The sequence below is a fragment of the Lepidochelys kempii genome, chromosome 17 (assembly GCF_965140285.1).
Source record: "Lepidochelys kempii isolate rLepKem1 chromosome 17, rLepKem1.hap1, whole genome shotgun sequence".
Taxonomy (NCBI): domain Eukaryota; kingdom Metazoa; phylum Chordata; order Testudines; family Cheloniidae; genus Lepidochelys; species Lepidochelys kempii.
The window spans coordinates 11,927,729-11,942,399 of NC_136396.1; the positions used below are offsets into that span (position 1 = coordinate 11,927,729).

The 14,671-nt window shown below is 42.2% G+C and overlaps 1 protein-coding gene across 6 annotated transcripts in view; it reads right to left on the reverse strand.

Moving 5' to 3' along the window:
- PITPNM3 (PITPNM family member 3) overlaps positions 1–14,671 on the reverse strand; it is a 357,638-nt gene that overhangs the window by 157,022 nt on the left and 185,945 nt on the right. For 5 of the 6 annotated variants that reach the window (XR_013634779.1, XM_073315263.2, XM_073315258.2 and 2 more), the window contains one exon: positions 5,114–5,164. The exons of the other annotated variant lie outside the window; for it this stretch is intronic. Coding sequence is in view for 4 of the 5 variants with exons in the window: in XM_073315263.2 (XP_073171364.1) it covers positions 5,114–5,164 (51 nt within the window). In the remaining variant the exon portion in view is untranslated. The remainder of the gene's footprint in view (positions 1–5,113; positions 5,165–14,671) is intronic. 6 annotated transcript variants of the gene reach the window in all.

Consider the following 14,671-nt stretch of genomic DNA (forward strand, 5'->3'; position numbering starts at 1 on the left):
TATTAAGCTAAAAAAAAAAAAGTTTTTTGAGCTATCACTATAAGGCATGTTTTCTCAGAGCACCTTTTTTCCTAATGTAGATAGGTCCTTAAAACTTAATATATTGCATAAACTCAGTTTAGTACCAAGTAACATTACCACGTGCTACAATAATGACTATGCATGCCAAGATCATTACCATTTAGCTTTATAAAGTGTCACCAGTTTGCATGTTTAACTTGTGCCTGGCTAGTAAAACTGGTTAGAAACACAGCTAATGTGCCACTTTCAGCGGCCATATATTCTTGTTTATTCTCCCAGCCACAAATGTGCAAAGCTTAGCTCCTGATCTCTGCTTCATTACCAACAGAACTATTGAAAGATACGTGTTGGGGACAGGTTTCAGAGTAACAGCCGTGTTAGTCTGTATTCGCAAAAAGAAAAGGAGTACTTGTGGCACCTTAGAGACTAACCAATTTATTTGAGCATAAGCTTTCGTGAGCTACAGCTCACTTCATCCGAAGTGAGCTGTAGCTCACGAAAGCTTGTACTCCTTTTCGTGTTGGGGACAATGAGGACAAATTCTGCTCTCGGATCCACTGGTGCAGCTTCACTGAAGACCTTGGTGATGAATTCAGGTAATTACATTGAGTGTCGGGACTATAGAGAAACAGAACCACCCTTGATGCACTGAGCAACAACAGCCTGATATATAGCATTGAACAGTTTAGCTCTGCAGTGTGAGCACAGGACTGTACAGCCAAGACCTCTGGAGTAGGGCTGTTTGAAAAATGGAATTTTTTTTTCATGAAAACATTCATGAAACATTTTTTTTCCTTTTTGCCGAACGGAAAAATTTTGAAATTAGATTTTTTTTCAAACCAGCTCTATTCTGGATCTGTAATCCAAGCGTTGTAGCTTTCTGGCCTCTGCTTCCCAATCAGAAAAAGGAGGACAATTATACTTATCTAATTCAAAGGGCTGTTGCAAAGCTGAAGTAGCGACTGGGACACAGGATTATTCCCATTATTCCCCTTAAAGTGTGCCATGGATTTTAAAATTTGGATAGACAAAACAGATGAGGAGAAGGGCCCTTGGTGCTGCATCTCATCAAAAAGGATGGCACTTTCCAGTACACTCTGCTGAAACTCCAGCACACACAGACTAATGTACAGGGCCACTGTTAGATCTGGATTTAGGGTCTTGGACCTTCTGGATCAGAGGCAAGATTGCTATCAACAGAGAAACAAAGTAGATGGTTAACAATCTTATGTTATAAGGCATATGGTGAGTGGCACTGGACTTACTCATCAGAGATTCAGGAGTAATTATGACCACTGTGTATCACCCACAGTGCTGCAGCATCCTCTTATTTCAGATGCCCTAGTGCCCATACCTTTTCATTTCCATTTAGCGGAACTGCAGGTGGGTAGTACTACTGCTATTCAAGGAGATGTGGAAATGCTACAAGCCCATCAAGTTATGAGACCAGTCCCATGGAGTACAGGGAAAGCATCAAGGTGCCAACTAAAGTCAATGGACAGACTGTCATCGACTTGATTGGGACACTGGATCAGATTCGATCTATGGATAGAGCCTGAGCCTGCTATCTGTCCAGTGCCAGCAGCAGTGGCACCTGGGAGGGACCAAGTCCATTTATACGGACTAGAAGAAGCAAAATAACCAAAAACTAGCGACAGTGAAGCTATTCACACTATCACAGCAATGGAGGACTGAAAGCTGCAGTTGGAGGAGCAATCAGACAGAACCAGCATGACACCGACATGCACAAAAGGTCTGAGAACCACTGAGTCACCAAAAGGAACCCCAATTAGGCAGAATTACCATCTGCTTAAGCAGCAGACATTGCTATTAACAGTCACTGGCTTAAATCAGCTCCCTGGGAGACTTCTCAGTTAAGCAGATTTCCCGAGTAAGTGGAGTGCGCTCTATCCTGGAACAGCAAAGCAATTCAATTAAAAAACTTTAATGTGAAAGAAAAAAAAAAACTTTGCCAAGACCTGCATGTTCAGTATTTTGGGGGGTTGTTTTATTTTACTTTCAACAACTCTGTTTATTCCAAGTTTAAGATTCACAACTTTTGACCAATGTGTTCATTGCCCCTTCTCATCAACACTATGGCTTTTTATTCGCCTGTCGTTTACACTGGTTTTACATCCATTTGCTTCCTGACTGATACCAAGTGGAGAATCAGCGCCATCATCTTAAATATGAAGATTATAGTCACAGATTATCCAGAAAATTAAGTTTAATAAAAAAAGGCAAGTCACAGGAGGATTCTTACTCTTTTCTATGAACTTGTGGCAATAACTACGTTTTAAAGATCGATGCAGGAATTGCGGTTGCTGCTTTGGAGTCAGTCTGCACTGGTAAAATCAAGCTGATTTCAAGCTGCAAATATCATGGGATCTTAGCTAGACTTTGGTAAAATTAGTTGTTTCTGCTTTGTAAGCAGATGTTAATGATCAGTGTATTTGCGGAACAGTGAAAGACTTCCCGCATAGGTCATTAGCAGCATTTGAACTGTAGCCATTCAGAAAAGATTTTACCACTTGAGCTCAAGAAGTAACTCTATTAGTTAACAGCAGTAGTAGAGTGCTACCACCCTATATCCATGGTCAGCATCCTATGGAGGAATAGAGGTTATACATATTCAGGCCCTAATTCTGCAATGACTTGAATGATAAGTAGGACTACACACATACATAAAAGTTAATCACATGTCTTTGCAGGATTGTGGCCTTCCATAGTTTCTAAAGGTAGAATAAGGTGTACAGCACCAATTCAGAATAGATCCCTTGGCTGAGATTTAAATAGCTTGCTGAATGTAGGTCAGATAATTGTATTAACAGCAGCAAATTAAAAGAAGTTCAATCCATCTTAAGATAAAAAGATTTTCTTGTTTAAAAGATATAAGGTCTCATTATAAAAATTAGCAGGAACTAATAAGCACCATTTGGCAGGACAACTGCTGGACTGCGCACCAGTTCATTAAAACCTATGCTAATACTTCTGCAATTGTTAGCAAAATTCAAGACCAACAACAATTAAAATGAAGTAGGGTTGACACAAAAGTATCAAATGGTTATCCATGGCTGAGAAAAGGAATTGGCAAATTATGAAGTTGCCAACTCACAGAAGAACATCAAATGTGACATGATAAATTAACTGTTAAGAAACTATTATACATTGTAGCCTAACAGTCAATATCAAGGCTTGATGGCTGCCATCTTGACCAACACACTGGGGGTTGACTAGGGACGTCCAAAGATAAGAGCAGGAGCCTCTACAGCTGGAGCTAAGAGGAATCAGGCTCTCTTGATGACGCTGTAACAGATTCGTATCCTCTGTGGCTTGGGGACAGAGAGGGATTTGTAATACATTCACCAGTGGTTTACAAAGGTCTCTGAGAAAGCTGTTTCTGAGGAGTTTCATGGTCAGGCTGGGGATACAGCCAAACTGATCACTGCACTCAAAGTGCATCAGATTGGAAGATGACACTGTAGTAAAAAGAAGGATCTGAATGGGAAATAGAACAAGCATTTACACAGCAAGGTCAAGATTTTCAAAGCCATTTCAGGAATTTGGGGAACGGGGCATCCAAATCCCACAGGCAGCTTTGAAAGTACCAGCTCAATTCTTAACATAATTAAATAAAATAAATAAATAACCCATAAGGGGGAAAAATAACTTAGCTGTTCCTTAGCTCCTTAAAGTTCAGATTCAGTTCAAGTTTGGATCAAAATTTAGGTCAGTTCCTATTTTATCCAGACCACCCCTAATTTCTTGATACATTTATTCAAGAGAAATTTAGAGTAAAACTGTCACAGAGAAAACTAACTATACATAAAAAAAAGTGTAAGATGGTCTCAATCCCTAAGAAAACTGTATTTCCATTGCCACACTCCCATAAGAAATCATGCGGTTCTTTGCCATCTGCTGCACTGTTACTAGCTGTTTATAACAACAAATCTGTCAAGAGAAATATGTTCACATAAAGCCGATGACATATGTTTTCTATTAACCAATGTAAAGAATATTTTAATATACTGGAGATTCTCACAGACTGCAATGTTTAGGGGAAAAAAATGAAACAAAATGGACCAGATCCTTTGTTGGAAACTTCAAGGGCTGGCAGAGTAGGGCTGCACCATACCAGCTCTATGTTGCTCCCTGAATCAGAAGAATTCTCTCAAGTGCCACTGAAGCTTCCTTACAGACCCTATATGCTACCAGTGTGGACTACAGCAGATGGAGCAATGCCCAGATTCTGGTTTTCTGTGAGCAGCCTTCTCCACTGGTACCAGCCCCAGACACCTATGCTGGGTGAGATACTACTGTCAAGGTGGCAGGGTTAGTTAATATGTCCAGATCTGCAGTGTGCATTGGTGGACAGAGTTAGAGAGATTTCCTAGTGAACAGAAAGAGGGGAAAACCTACAACATTTCCCAGCCAGGGCTCTGACAGAAGGTCAGACCATCCCAATTCTCCAAGGAACTCAGAGCTCTCCATCATAACTCACTCTTCACAGCTAGCACCACCAGAGGATGAGCAATAAACACCAGGCTGGTATTTAAACCTATCCCTGGTGGGGTGGGGCACTATGAAATGAAGATGCCTCTCAATTGCAGGTTTGGCACCATTGTCTGACCCACCCCTGTCTCCAGCAGGAACCCACATCTAGAACAGCAACATGTCTTGCATCTCTATAAGATATAAGAGTCAGCAGAGCCTGGAATACTTAATAGGGATCATTCTGAACTGTATGATTATTCTGAACAGAATCAAGCTGTGTTGTCCCAACAAAGACATGCCTTGAAACATGGCAACACCCCAACTTTCCAATTACTCTAGAGCCCCACAAATCTAACCATGGCTACAAAACATTGCTTAACACATGAAAAAATTAAAAGCTGCAGTAACTTGATTGATAAAATTTATCATTCTAATTAAATGTCAGACAAAAACAACTCCGATTTTCCCAGACCTAACATTTCAACAGAGCATAAAAATAGACTTAAAACTGGTCAACATTTAATGTAGCCCGGTTTTCTGTATCTCTAGTTTCCTGTACAGCATGGAATACAAAAAAAAGGAAAGAACCTTGACTCACGTTGCTTTTCCTGGAGAAAGCCAGATGAGCAAACCGCAGACTCTTCACCTGCTAAGAAAATAAGATAAAGTGAAATGAGCCTCGTTTACATGAGTCAAGGTCTTTAACTTTTTCTCAGATACTGTGGTGTGCATAACACAATGGGCCACAATTTGCCACTGGTTTACACAGTTCCCACTGACTTCAATGGGGATAGCTCAGCATGCAGAATGATGCTGGGAAATGACTAGCTTTTCATCAAATGCTCCTCGCCCGATTTTACAAAAAAAAAAAAAAAAAAGGGATCACAGGTAGCTTTCCTACCCAGCAGTTTATTTAGTTTGTTTGTAACATCACCCCCTAGGATTTTTGCTTTCTATCTGCCACACTAATTGTAACCAATTTAGTGATATTATAAACCATCAATCTCCATTTACAGGCTGAAAGTTGTAGACAAAGGCTTTTTTCCTTTAAGTCTAAATGGTGCAAAGATGGGACATGGAAATATTAATGACAGCAATAATCTGCTAGGCTCCAGTACTGCAACTGCTTCCACATAGACAGACCCCTGACCCCACAAGAGCCCCACTGATTTAACTGGTGCTTTGCATTGACTTTAGTGGGGCTCCATTTCGGGGGAGGGGTCCACATATGTAGTTTTCATTGCAGGATTGGGGCATTATGAGACACTTTGCATCCATGGATCTCAAAGCACTTCACAAAGGAAAAACAGTATCATCATCACCATTTTACCACTAAGAACAACTAAAGGAATGTCTACACTGCAGCTGAAGGTGCAATTTCCCTCTTGGGTAGACGTACAGGCACTAGCTTTGATCGAGCTAGTGGACTAAAAATAACATTGTAGCTGGGGCAGCATGGGCGGTGGTGTGGGTTAGCCACCAGAGGACAGGTCCTGTCCAAGACACTAGGTAGGCTCATGCAACTAGCCTGTGCCACCATGGCTACGCTACAGTGCATGTATATCTACCCAAGCTGGACATTACATCCTGCAGCTCCATGGTAGATGTACCTTAAGGCACAAAGAGGGGAACTGACTTGTCCATGGTTAGGACTAGAACTCGGGTCTCCCATCCCTGCCCCACAGTCCCTATGAACCATACTGCCTCATTGTATTAACCTTTCTAAGTAAGACACACACACACACATTAGTAAACCTAACCTCAGTGCTGTGTACAATGCAATATATAGTTTTTAATGTTTCAAATAGTCTTCTGGAAATAATAAACCACACAGGCCTATGTCCCTGGAAACTCTAATATCCTCGTAATGTCAGGGGTCATTTCCATTTCCTGTTATATATGAACTTCAAGCATAGTCTCAGTTTATATCTAGTACAACCTTTACCAGGGGACAACAACATGCTCTTGAACAAAGATGGACTCAGTCTAGGTGTCTTTTCTATCTCTAACTTCTATGATCCTTTGAAGAAAAATAGCCAACGAACCAAAACCCTTCCAGCCATTCTGATCATAATTGAAGTTGCAAAGTCTCGCTCACATAAGAAGTCCTTGTTTCCACAATAACTTCAGTGTCTCAGCTACCACTTTGTGGTAACAATAAATATTTGCAAATAAAACTGACCACTGCAGAGTACTTCTATGCAGTTTTTGTTTTTGCAGCATTTTACAGTCTACAGTTTTTTGGGCATTTACTGGACACTTTTCTGCTTGATTCAACTTATGGATTCTGCACACTGGATTTCTCACCGTTTTATACCTTTATAAAACCCCCTGTTTGAAGAGTCAAAGCAAATGTCAACTTATGGATATACACAACTTTTTTTTTTTTTTTTTTTTTTTAAATAATAGCTGTAGGCACTACTCTGGAGAGACAGACCTGGCTTCAGTCAGAGACAGGATCATCGTATATGGACCTGTTAAATAGCATTTTAAAAGAAAAATCCATCGTTTAAATAGCTGCATGTGGCAGAAACAAATTCACTCTTCAATAAGTGACAAAGTTCTTTGACCTTATCTGCATACTGGTATAGTCGAAGCAGTATAGAATAAGCTATATTGGTAGAAGGCATCCTTATCATGGTACAATTCTGTTCATGATAGGGCGCATACCAGCATAAGCCCTACCAGTTTGAAAAAAAAAAAAATCACACCTTAACTAACATAGTTGTATCAATACAAAAACTGTGAGTGGACCTTCAAGAATACCTGAATCTTTCATATTCCTTTTATCCTTCAGAATGGGAATGGATTATTTATTTGTTTGTTTTAAAAGAAACTCAGTCTTACTCAATGGAATTATTCATCATGTAGTAGCAAAAGCTTTTGAAGGGCCAGGAATGTATATTCCTGAATTTGGTTACTTGTGCCGTCATCTTGTCAGTCTAGGGTCTAATTAATGCTCCTCTGTGTCTGTCTGACTTGAGAAAGTTACTAAATACACATCACTAAAGTCCACGAGTATAGGCATACCCGGAGCACCTGTTAAAAGTACAGTACAACTGTGCAGCATAGACCTGCCCCAATGAAGCTAATGGAAAGATTCCTGTTGACTTTGCTGGGAGTTCGATCAGGGCCTAAGATAAGAAAATCTCTAGCTGAAATTTCCTGAGTGTCAGGATTAGCAGAGTTGGTAATTTGATTCATAGCTTCCCTGACCAAGAACTGATCCTGTGCTGCAGCAGTGAGTATACTGAATCCAGACCAGTAGGGAGGTGACACCAGATCTAACATGGAACCATAGAGCATGAACTACTATGAAGCCCTTCAAATCTCACTGTCTCAAATTTAAATCCTGCTGATCGACTCCAGCTGGTTTATCACCCTATCACTTTTTCAGTTTAGTACAGATTAAATGCTTCACCAGTCTGCTTTATCCGGTCTTTAACTACCAAGGTGACCTCCACTATCAAAAACTGCTAATTTATCAAGCATCAAACCAACCAAAAATAATTATGAGTACCAACACCCAACAAGCATCAATTACAGATAAATATTTTAACCGTCACAAGCCAAGAAAAATATATGTCAGCGATATAAACCACATCTTGCATCTAAAGCTAGTGGAAAATCGTGGATGAGATCCCAGAGACAAGAGCAATTACAGTTTCTCTTTTACATAATCTGGTACTTTTTCCTAGGACCTATAGACTTTTTGGTGATTACCCATTTGGCAGACCTAGTATTCTATAGCCTGTAGAAGGGAAAGAGCCATTTCTGGAACAGCTGTCAACTGCACATTATAATTTCAAGAAGCAGTTTGAAAATTTTTCTTTTGTCAGAATTATGACTTTTTGAAAACTTTTGACAATGCTACAAAAAAATTTCAATTGGGATTTCAAAAAATTCTGACCAGCTCTAATAATTACTATTTATTGTTTGTACTGTAGTAATGCTTAGAGATCCAGTTGAAATACATACATACATACATAATGAGAAGGAGTCCCTCTTATATTACAATGATATTTCCAAACACAAACCAGCTTCCCCACATGCTTCTAGAGAAGGGCAGGGTAGTATCAGCATCAGACCTACCTACTTCTGCCTTCCTTCAGGCTCCCTACTCTCCTCCAGCCCTTCCTTCTTGTTTGCTTATAGGGTCTTGGCTGCTAGGGATAATGCTACTCAATTAGCCCCTCAGCTTTATCTCCATTCAGTTAATTGGCCTCCTCTGCTGACTGCCTGTCTTTCAATGAGAGCTCAATTAATATAAACTGGTGGGGCATTGACTGACAAGGTGCTGAGTTAGCTCCCAGCAGGTACTCTTCTTCAGCTAACATATTTTAAATAGATTTTGCTGTTACACTAACATAATTAGAGAGCGGAGAGAGTGAAAACCTTGAGGATCAGCCCCATAACGAAAAGGAATCCATGCCTTTTACCACTGATGGATGGACCAATTGAGGACAGCAAACTCAGTCACAGCTTTCTTTTTTGTCACAGGTCCTCAAGTTACCACAGCCAGCACCTCAGCTTTTAAATAGCCCTGCAGCATGGAGCATGCTACAAAGAACAAGTGCCAGGCTCTCTAATTTACAGCAACAAAAAGCTGCCACTCTGCATTTTTCATGCTGAAATAGCAAGCAATGAAAGTCTCTTGGCATCTGACATTTGAGGCAAGAAAACTGTTTGAATTAACCTCTTTTCAATCTTCATATTCAATCTCTTTCACTTATCAGCACCTCGTCGGGGCATTTGGCGGATTGCAGCACCGCCAAAGAGCTTGGTTGTAAATGTTATCTATTTTTAGCTTATTGGGGAGAAAGTGCTATCTGCAGTAGCTCGTAGACAGAGGAGTAATGGTTAAGGTGAGCCATCCGTCACTATCTGTGGAAGGGCTTCTGAAGTCTTCAGGAACGTGACTGTTAAAAAACTAGGTCATCATTCACTTTGTGGCTTGCGTAGGCCATGCTTGTTATTCACACCAGGGGCTCCTTGAATAACTCCATTCCCTCTCACAAGCTCTGTGTGCCATGCTCCCATCCCCCTGTATTTCGGGGACTCCCTGCAACTCTCCCCAGCTATCCCCCCGCCCAGGGTTCTGTGCACCCCCGCCCAGGGTTCTGTGCACCCCCGCCCATTCTCCATCCCATACTAATGGCTCTGTGTGCATACCACCCCTACTTCCCCCATGCCCTCATTCCCCCCACAGCAAGGGCTCTATGTGTTCTCTGATCCCCCGGCCTCCAGGTCCCCTTCACCAGGATTCCTCACGTCCCTTCCACCATGGCAGGGGTTTTATCTCCTACCCCCGTCCACACACACACAGCAGGGTCGTGTCTGCTCCCCTTTCTCATCTCCCCCCACCATGACTTAAGGGGAGGGGGACACACAGAGCCCCCACCAGCATCCCCCAATTCTTCCCTCAACCAGGGGTTATGTACACTCTATTCACTCCTTCCCCCATAGCAGGCTCCCCCATTCCCCACCCCATCCCATGCCAGAGGTTGTGTGTTTGCCCCCCATTTCACTACCTTTCTCCTCCTGCCACCTTATTTTTCTGTCTGGGAGTTAAGTCGTTCAAGATGCCAATATGTTAAACTCTAGGAGAACAGGCAGATATGAGATGGGATATTGTTATGCAGGAAGGCATTAATGGATGCCATCACCCAGTTTGATCTACAGACAACTGAAGAGGTGTTCGAGGCTGAGGCTGTCCTAAAGAGCTGGCAGAGGCTTAATGGGTTCCACTCCCCCCTGCTTTGCAGTTCCCCAACTTTCCCAGAAATCAATAGGGTTCTGGCCATTGCTGTCTAGAACATTTTCTGAAATTTTGAAATCGATCAGATGCAGTGTTCAAAAGTTATCACATTATGGAGACAGAAATTGAGTCATGTTGAGCGTAAGGCCTTCAAAAGCTCAGCCAACAAGGACTGAGGCTCCATATCGTGAGCAAAGTGAAATGTTTCAAATCACTTGAGTCCAAAATGCACCAAAAATACATGAGGCAGAAGGAGGTGAGGTACTATTGTTTAATGGACCAGCTTCCCAAGCTTGTCTCTCTTACCAACTCATACAATAATGTTGTATGCAGTGTTGTTGTAGCCGTGTTGGTCCCAGGATATTAGAGAGGCAAGATGGGTGAGATTAATATCTTTTATTGGACCAGCTTCTGTGGGTGAGAGAAACAAGCTTGTGAAGTTGGATCAGTAAAAGGTATTACTTCACCCACTTGTCTCTCTAATATCCTGGGACCCGACTCCAACACGGCTACAACAACACTGCGTACAAAAATACAAGATGTCCATTAAACAACAAAGGAATTCAGGAACAGAACTTTCCTCTAACAGCTATAGCTCACGGTGTGTGTAACTCTGCTCACCAGGTTCTTATATTCCCAAATACTGGTTTACTAAATATTAATCATGGAGGGAGGATAAAGATGCCTTAAAATTACACTGCATATAAGAAGTTGTCCAACCCTGAACAAGAGAGCTGGATGAACAATAGAAAATAGCTTTCACAAAGGCTTTCAAGCTCATTTTTGTTCTGCAGCTTTCAAAAAGGAACTTTTTTTTTTAATTCAAAATTTTGTATAAAAAATTTTCACTTTTGAAAACTTTTTTTTTAAACCAATGCTTTTGTTTTCCTTTCGCCTGCCTTTTTAAAAACTATATCAATTTTGCCAATGAACTAGGGGGAGGGGAGAGAAAAGGAAAAAGGGGGGCGGGATTACAAATTGAAAACTGAAAAACAGACTAAACATTGGCTGCTCACTCCAAGGGCGCTGAAACAATTTGTACAGTGGGGGTGCCAAGAGCCATTGAACCAAACTGTAAACCCTGTATATAATGGAAACCACTTCAAGCCAGGGGGTGCAGAAGCACCATCATCACCCCTAGTTCCAGCACCTGTGGCTCACTCTCAAGTCACTAGATTTAGTCAACTCAAAACCTGCATCATGTTTCCACTCAGTGTTATTTCTTGACAGGAGAGTCCTCCATGCATTTACGTAAAAAAGTATGAAATTGTGAATGAAAAGCACTTTGTCAGCTTAGTGTGTATAACAATGGAACACCACAAATGAAAAGAAAATAGAGAATGGTAGGAAAATTGTATTTAGCCAGCAGAGCTGGGATGAAGCTACAATCTGAACGCGAAGTCATTTCCTGGGATCTAAACTAATTTTTCTTTTTACAAAAAGACATTTTCTCAGGAGCCACTAACCTTGCCTCAGGCTACAGTATCATCTGCAATGAAGACAAATGCTAAGAATGTGTCATCCCGTTATACCTTCCACTCCCAAAGTTCCAGTCAGTGCCTGCTCTAATACAGATTCCAGACACATCCTTGATGTTTAATCCTTTCGTAGGGGGAGGAGAGGTGAGAAGAGTTCTGAATGAGAAGCCTATCACGCTTTCATCCGGGCTATGAATATTTTTAAGCAGCACTGTAATTTTCTCATTTATAGCAAACTACTCCACAGAGCAGAGAGATATTGATGGAGTCACACATTCTAGCAGCAATGATCTATAATAAACATAAAGCATCCCTGATGCTGACTTGTAACACACTCACCAGCAGGTTACATGTGCACATAAAGGTGAGAGAGAGAGAGAAGGGAGTTCTCTTATTGGAAGTACAATTCTATTTCCACCAAAGGAAGTTAGGAGAAATGGCATATTTAACTGCGTCCTTTCATTTCACTTCACAGCCTTTGATCAAAGATCTACATAATTTATAAATCTAATTTAAAAATAATTACATTTACATACAAAAATAATCCACACAACAGGCTTGACTTCATGGTGGTTCAAGGAATGTAATTTTATGCTGATGGGGTCTGTTTAAAATTCTAAAAGCTCATGTCAGTTCACATGGGGGGGGGGGGGGACACAGACATGTATTAGAATGAAGATAACTGGCCATGCACAAATTTGCTACTGGGCAACGCATGCTGAGCACCGTTCGTTTTCCCCTGGGCTGAACTGCTAAAATGGGGGTTGCTGGGGGCTGAATGCTTTTGAAATTCTGGCCCATATTCAGAAGCCTACAAGGGAGCTGGGATCTTTTGAAAACCTGGCCCCTGATTATGGGTGCGGAGCTCTTACAAATCTGGCCCAGTGCTCTTCTGAAAATTTGGTCCTAGAGATTTAGGGTCCAATCCAAAACCTACTTAAATCAATGGGATTCTTATCTTTAGCCCTTTGGAATGGGACCGCAGGTCTTGTCTTCACTGAAGATTTAACCACAGATTTCCCATTAACGCTCTCCATGTTCACACATGCACACACCTCTGTCCGTGCTGTGCAGTGTGGCTACAGTGCAGACCCCAAGTTAGCTGAACTGAAAACATGCAGCCACTGGCAATCACAACAATCTAGATGCAATGGTCCTCCAAATCCTTTCCTCTTAACCCCCTGGGCACCCATTCCTGCATACTATCTTGCCATCTACCTGTGCTCAGACCCCTGACTGGAAGTAGATTATTCAATCAGTCTCTGCTCAGCACCTACCTGCACTCTTGAGTTTGTCTGCTTGAAGTTTCTTCAGCCTCCTATATCTCCTGTGTTTGATACAGCAGAACAATGCCCACAGTGAAACTCACAGGTATGCCTACCCATGTTACAATTACACCTTCGCTTGCCACATAGACATACCCTGTAGATTTCAGACCCTGCACACCAAGTCTTCTTCCCTCCTTCCACCCATTTGCAGATTACTCTCAGTGAGTGACACGGTGAGTGACACAGTTGTACCGATCAAACTCCTGGTGTAGACAGTACAATGGTTGACAGGAGGGCTTCTCCCACTGACATAATTACCACCTCTCAGGAGATGGAGTACCTACGCTGATGGGAGAAGCTCTCCCGTTGGCCTAGGTAGCGTCTTCACTACCTACTCTGCCTGTCCACAGCGGTGCTATGTCCCTGGCACCAGGGAGCTGGACTTGCTTTAATCACAGGGGCCAGCCACCCTGTGACAGCTATTCAGTGAGTTGTTGTACTATGAATCTTGGCATACGCTCCCAGATAGCTGTAATGCTGGTCCCAGCCTGACACAAGACCAGCAAAGACGCAGGGAGTGACAGCACAGTAAGCGTGGTTGTGCTCTTGTGGGCCAGACTACCGCAGGTTGACTGACCCATGGTGTCTTACCTTGTGGCTAGCATGAAGTTGAAGACAAGGCCCCAGTTAGCTCGAGACTGGAAAGCACTTAAAATCATGAGGCATAAAAGTACAGCCAATTGTTCACAACTCCTTAAGGTTCAGTTATATCACAGAAAGCTACCATTACTCTGCTTTACTGTGATTATAAAGTAACCTAAGGCAGCTGTGAAAGTCTAGATGTTCCTAACAGATTTATAGGTCTCAAAAACATCATTCGGTTGCACAACAGAGCTGGAAATTTTATCCTCCACGTAAAGTTTGTTGCCCAAAAGGATGTGACAACATAAAAAAAGTCTTAAAAGTCTTACAACTGAAACCTGGTGCTACCGTAGTTACCTTCTTACCCAGAGCGCTGCTGGGGGATGCTTTGCAAGAAAGTGACACATAGGCTCAATCAGATCTGGTCAGTCATGGATTCACAGGGGTAGACTGTATAACCCATGCGCAAGGGACTATACACTTGAGCGCAGTGTTCAACAACATGAATCCAGGTTGCACAATGTAGTCCACAGAGACTCCAAAAACTACGAGGTCACATAGTCCTTCCCCCACCATCTCATTTCAAAGAGTTCAAGGAAAATCCCTTTGGAGTCCTTTCTGGTTTACATCTTATGTTCCTAGAATCTCATGCCTCAGGGCTTCAGCTGGTCACTTGCAGGAGTTAAGAATGGATTTTTTTTTTCTCCAGGGTATTCTGAGGTGGTGGTGGGTTGGGTTTTTTGTTTGTGTGTTTGTTTAGGGAATTTTTTCCCCTCCTTCCTCTGAAGCATTAGAGATGGCCACAGCTGGAGATGGGACGCTGGACAGGGAGGGCCAGAGTCTCGAGGTGGCACCGAGCAGTCTCTCTCAGGTGCTTGGCTGGCTGGTTCTTGCTCAGGTGCTGAGGGTCTAACCAATCACCATATGTGGTGTCAAGAAGGAATTTCCCCCCAGGGCAGATTGGCAGTGGCTCCTTCCTCTGCAGTGGAGGGATGCAGGTAGGGTCTGCC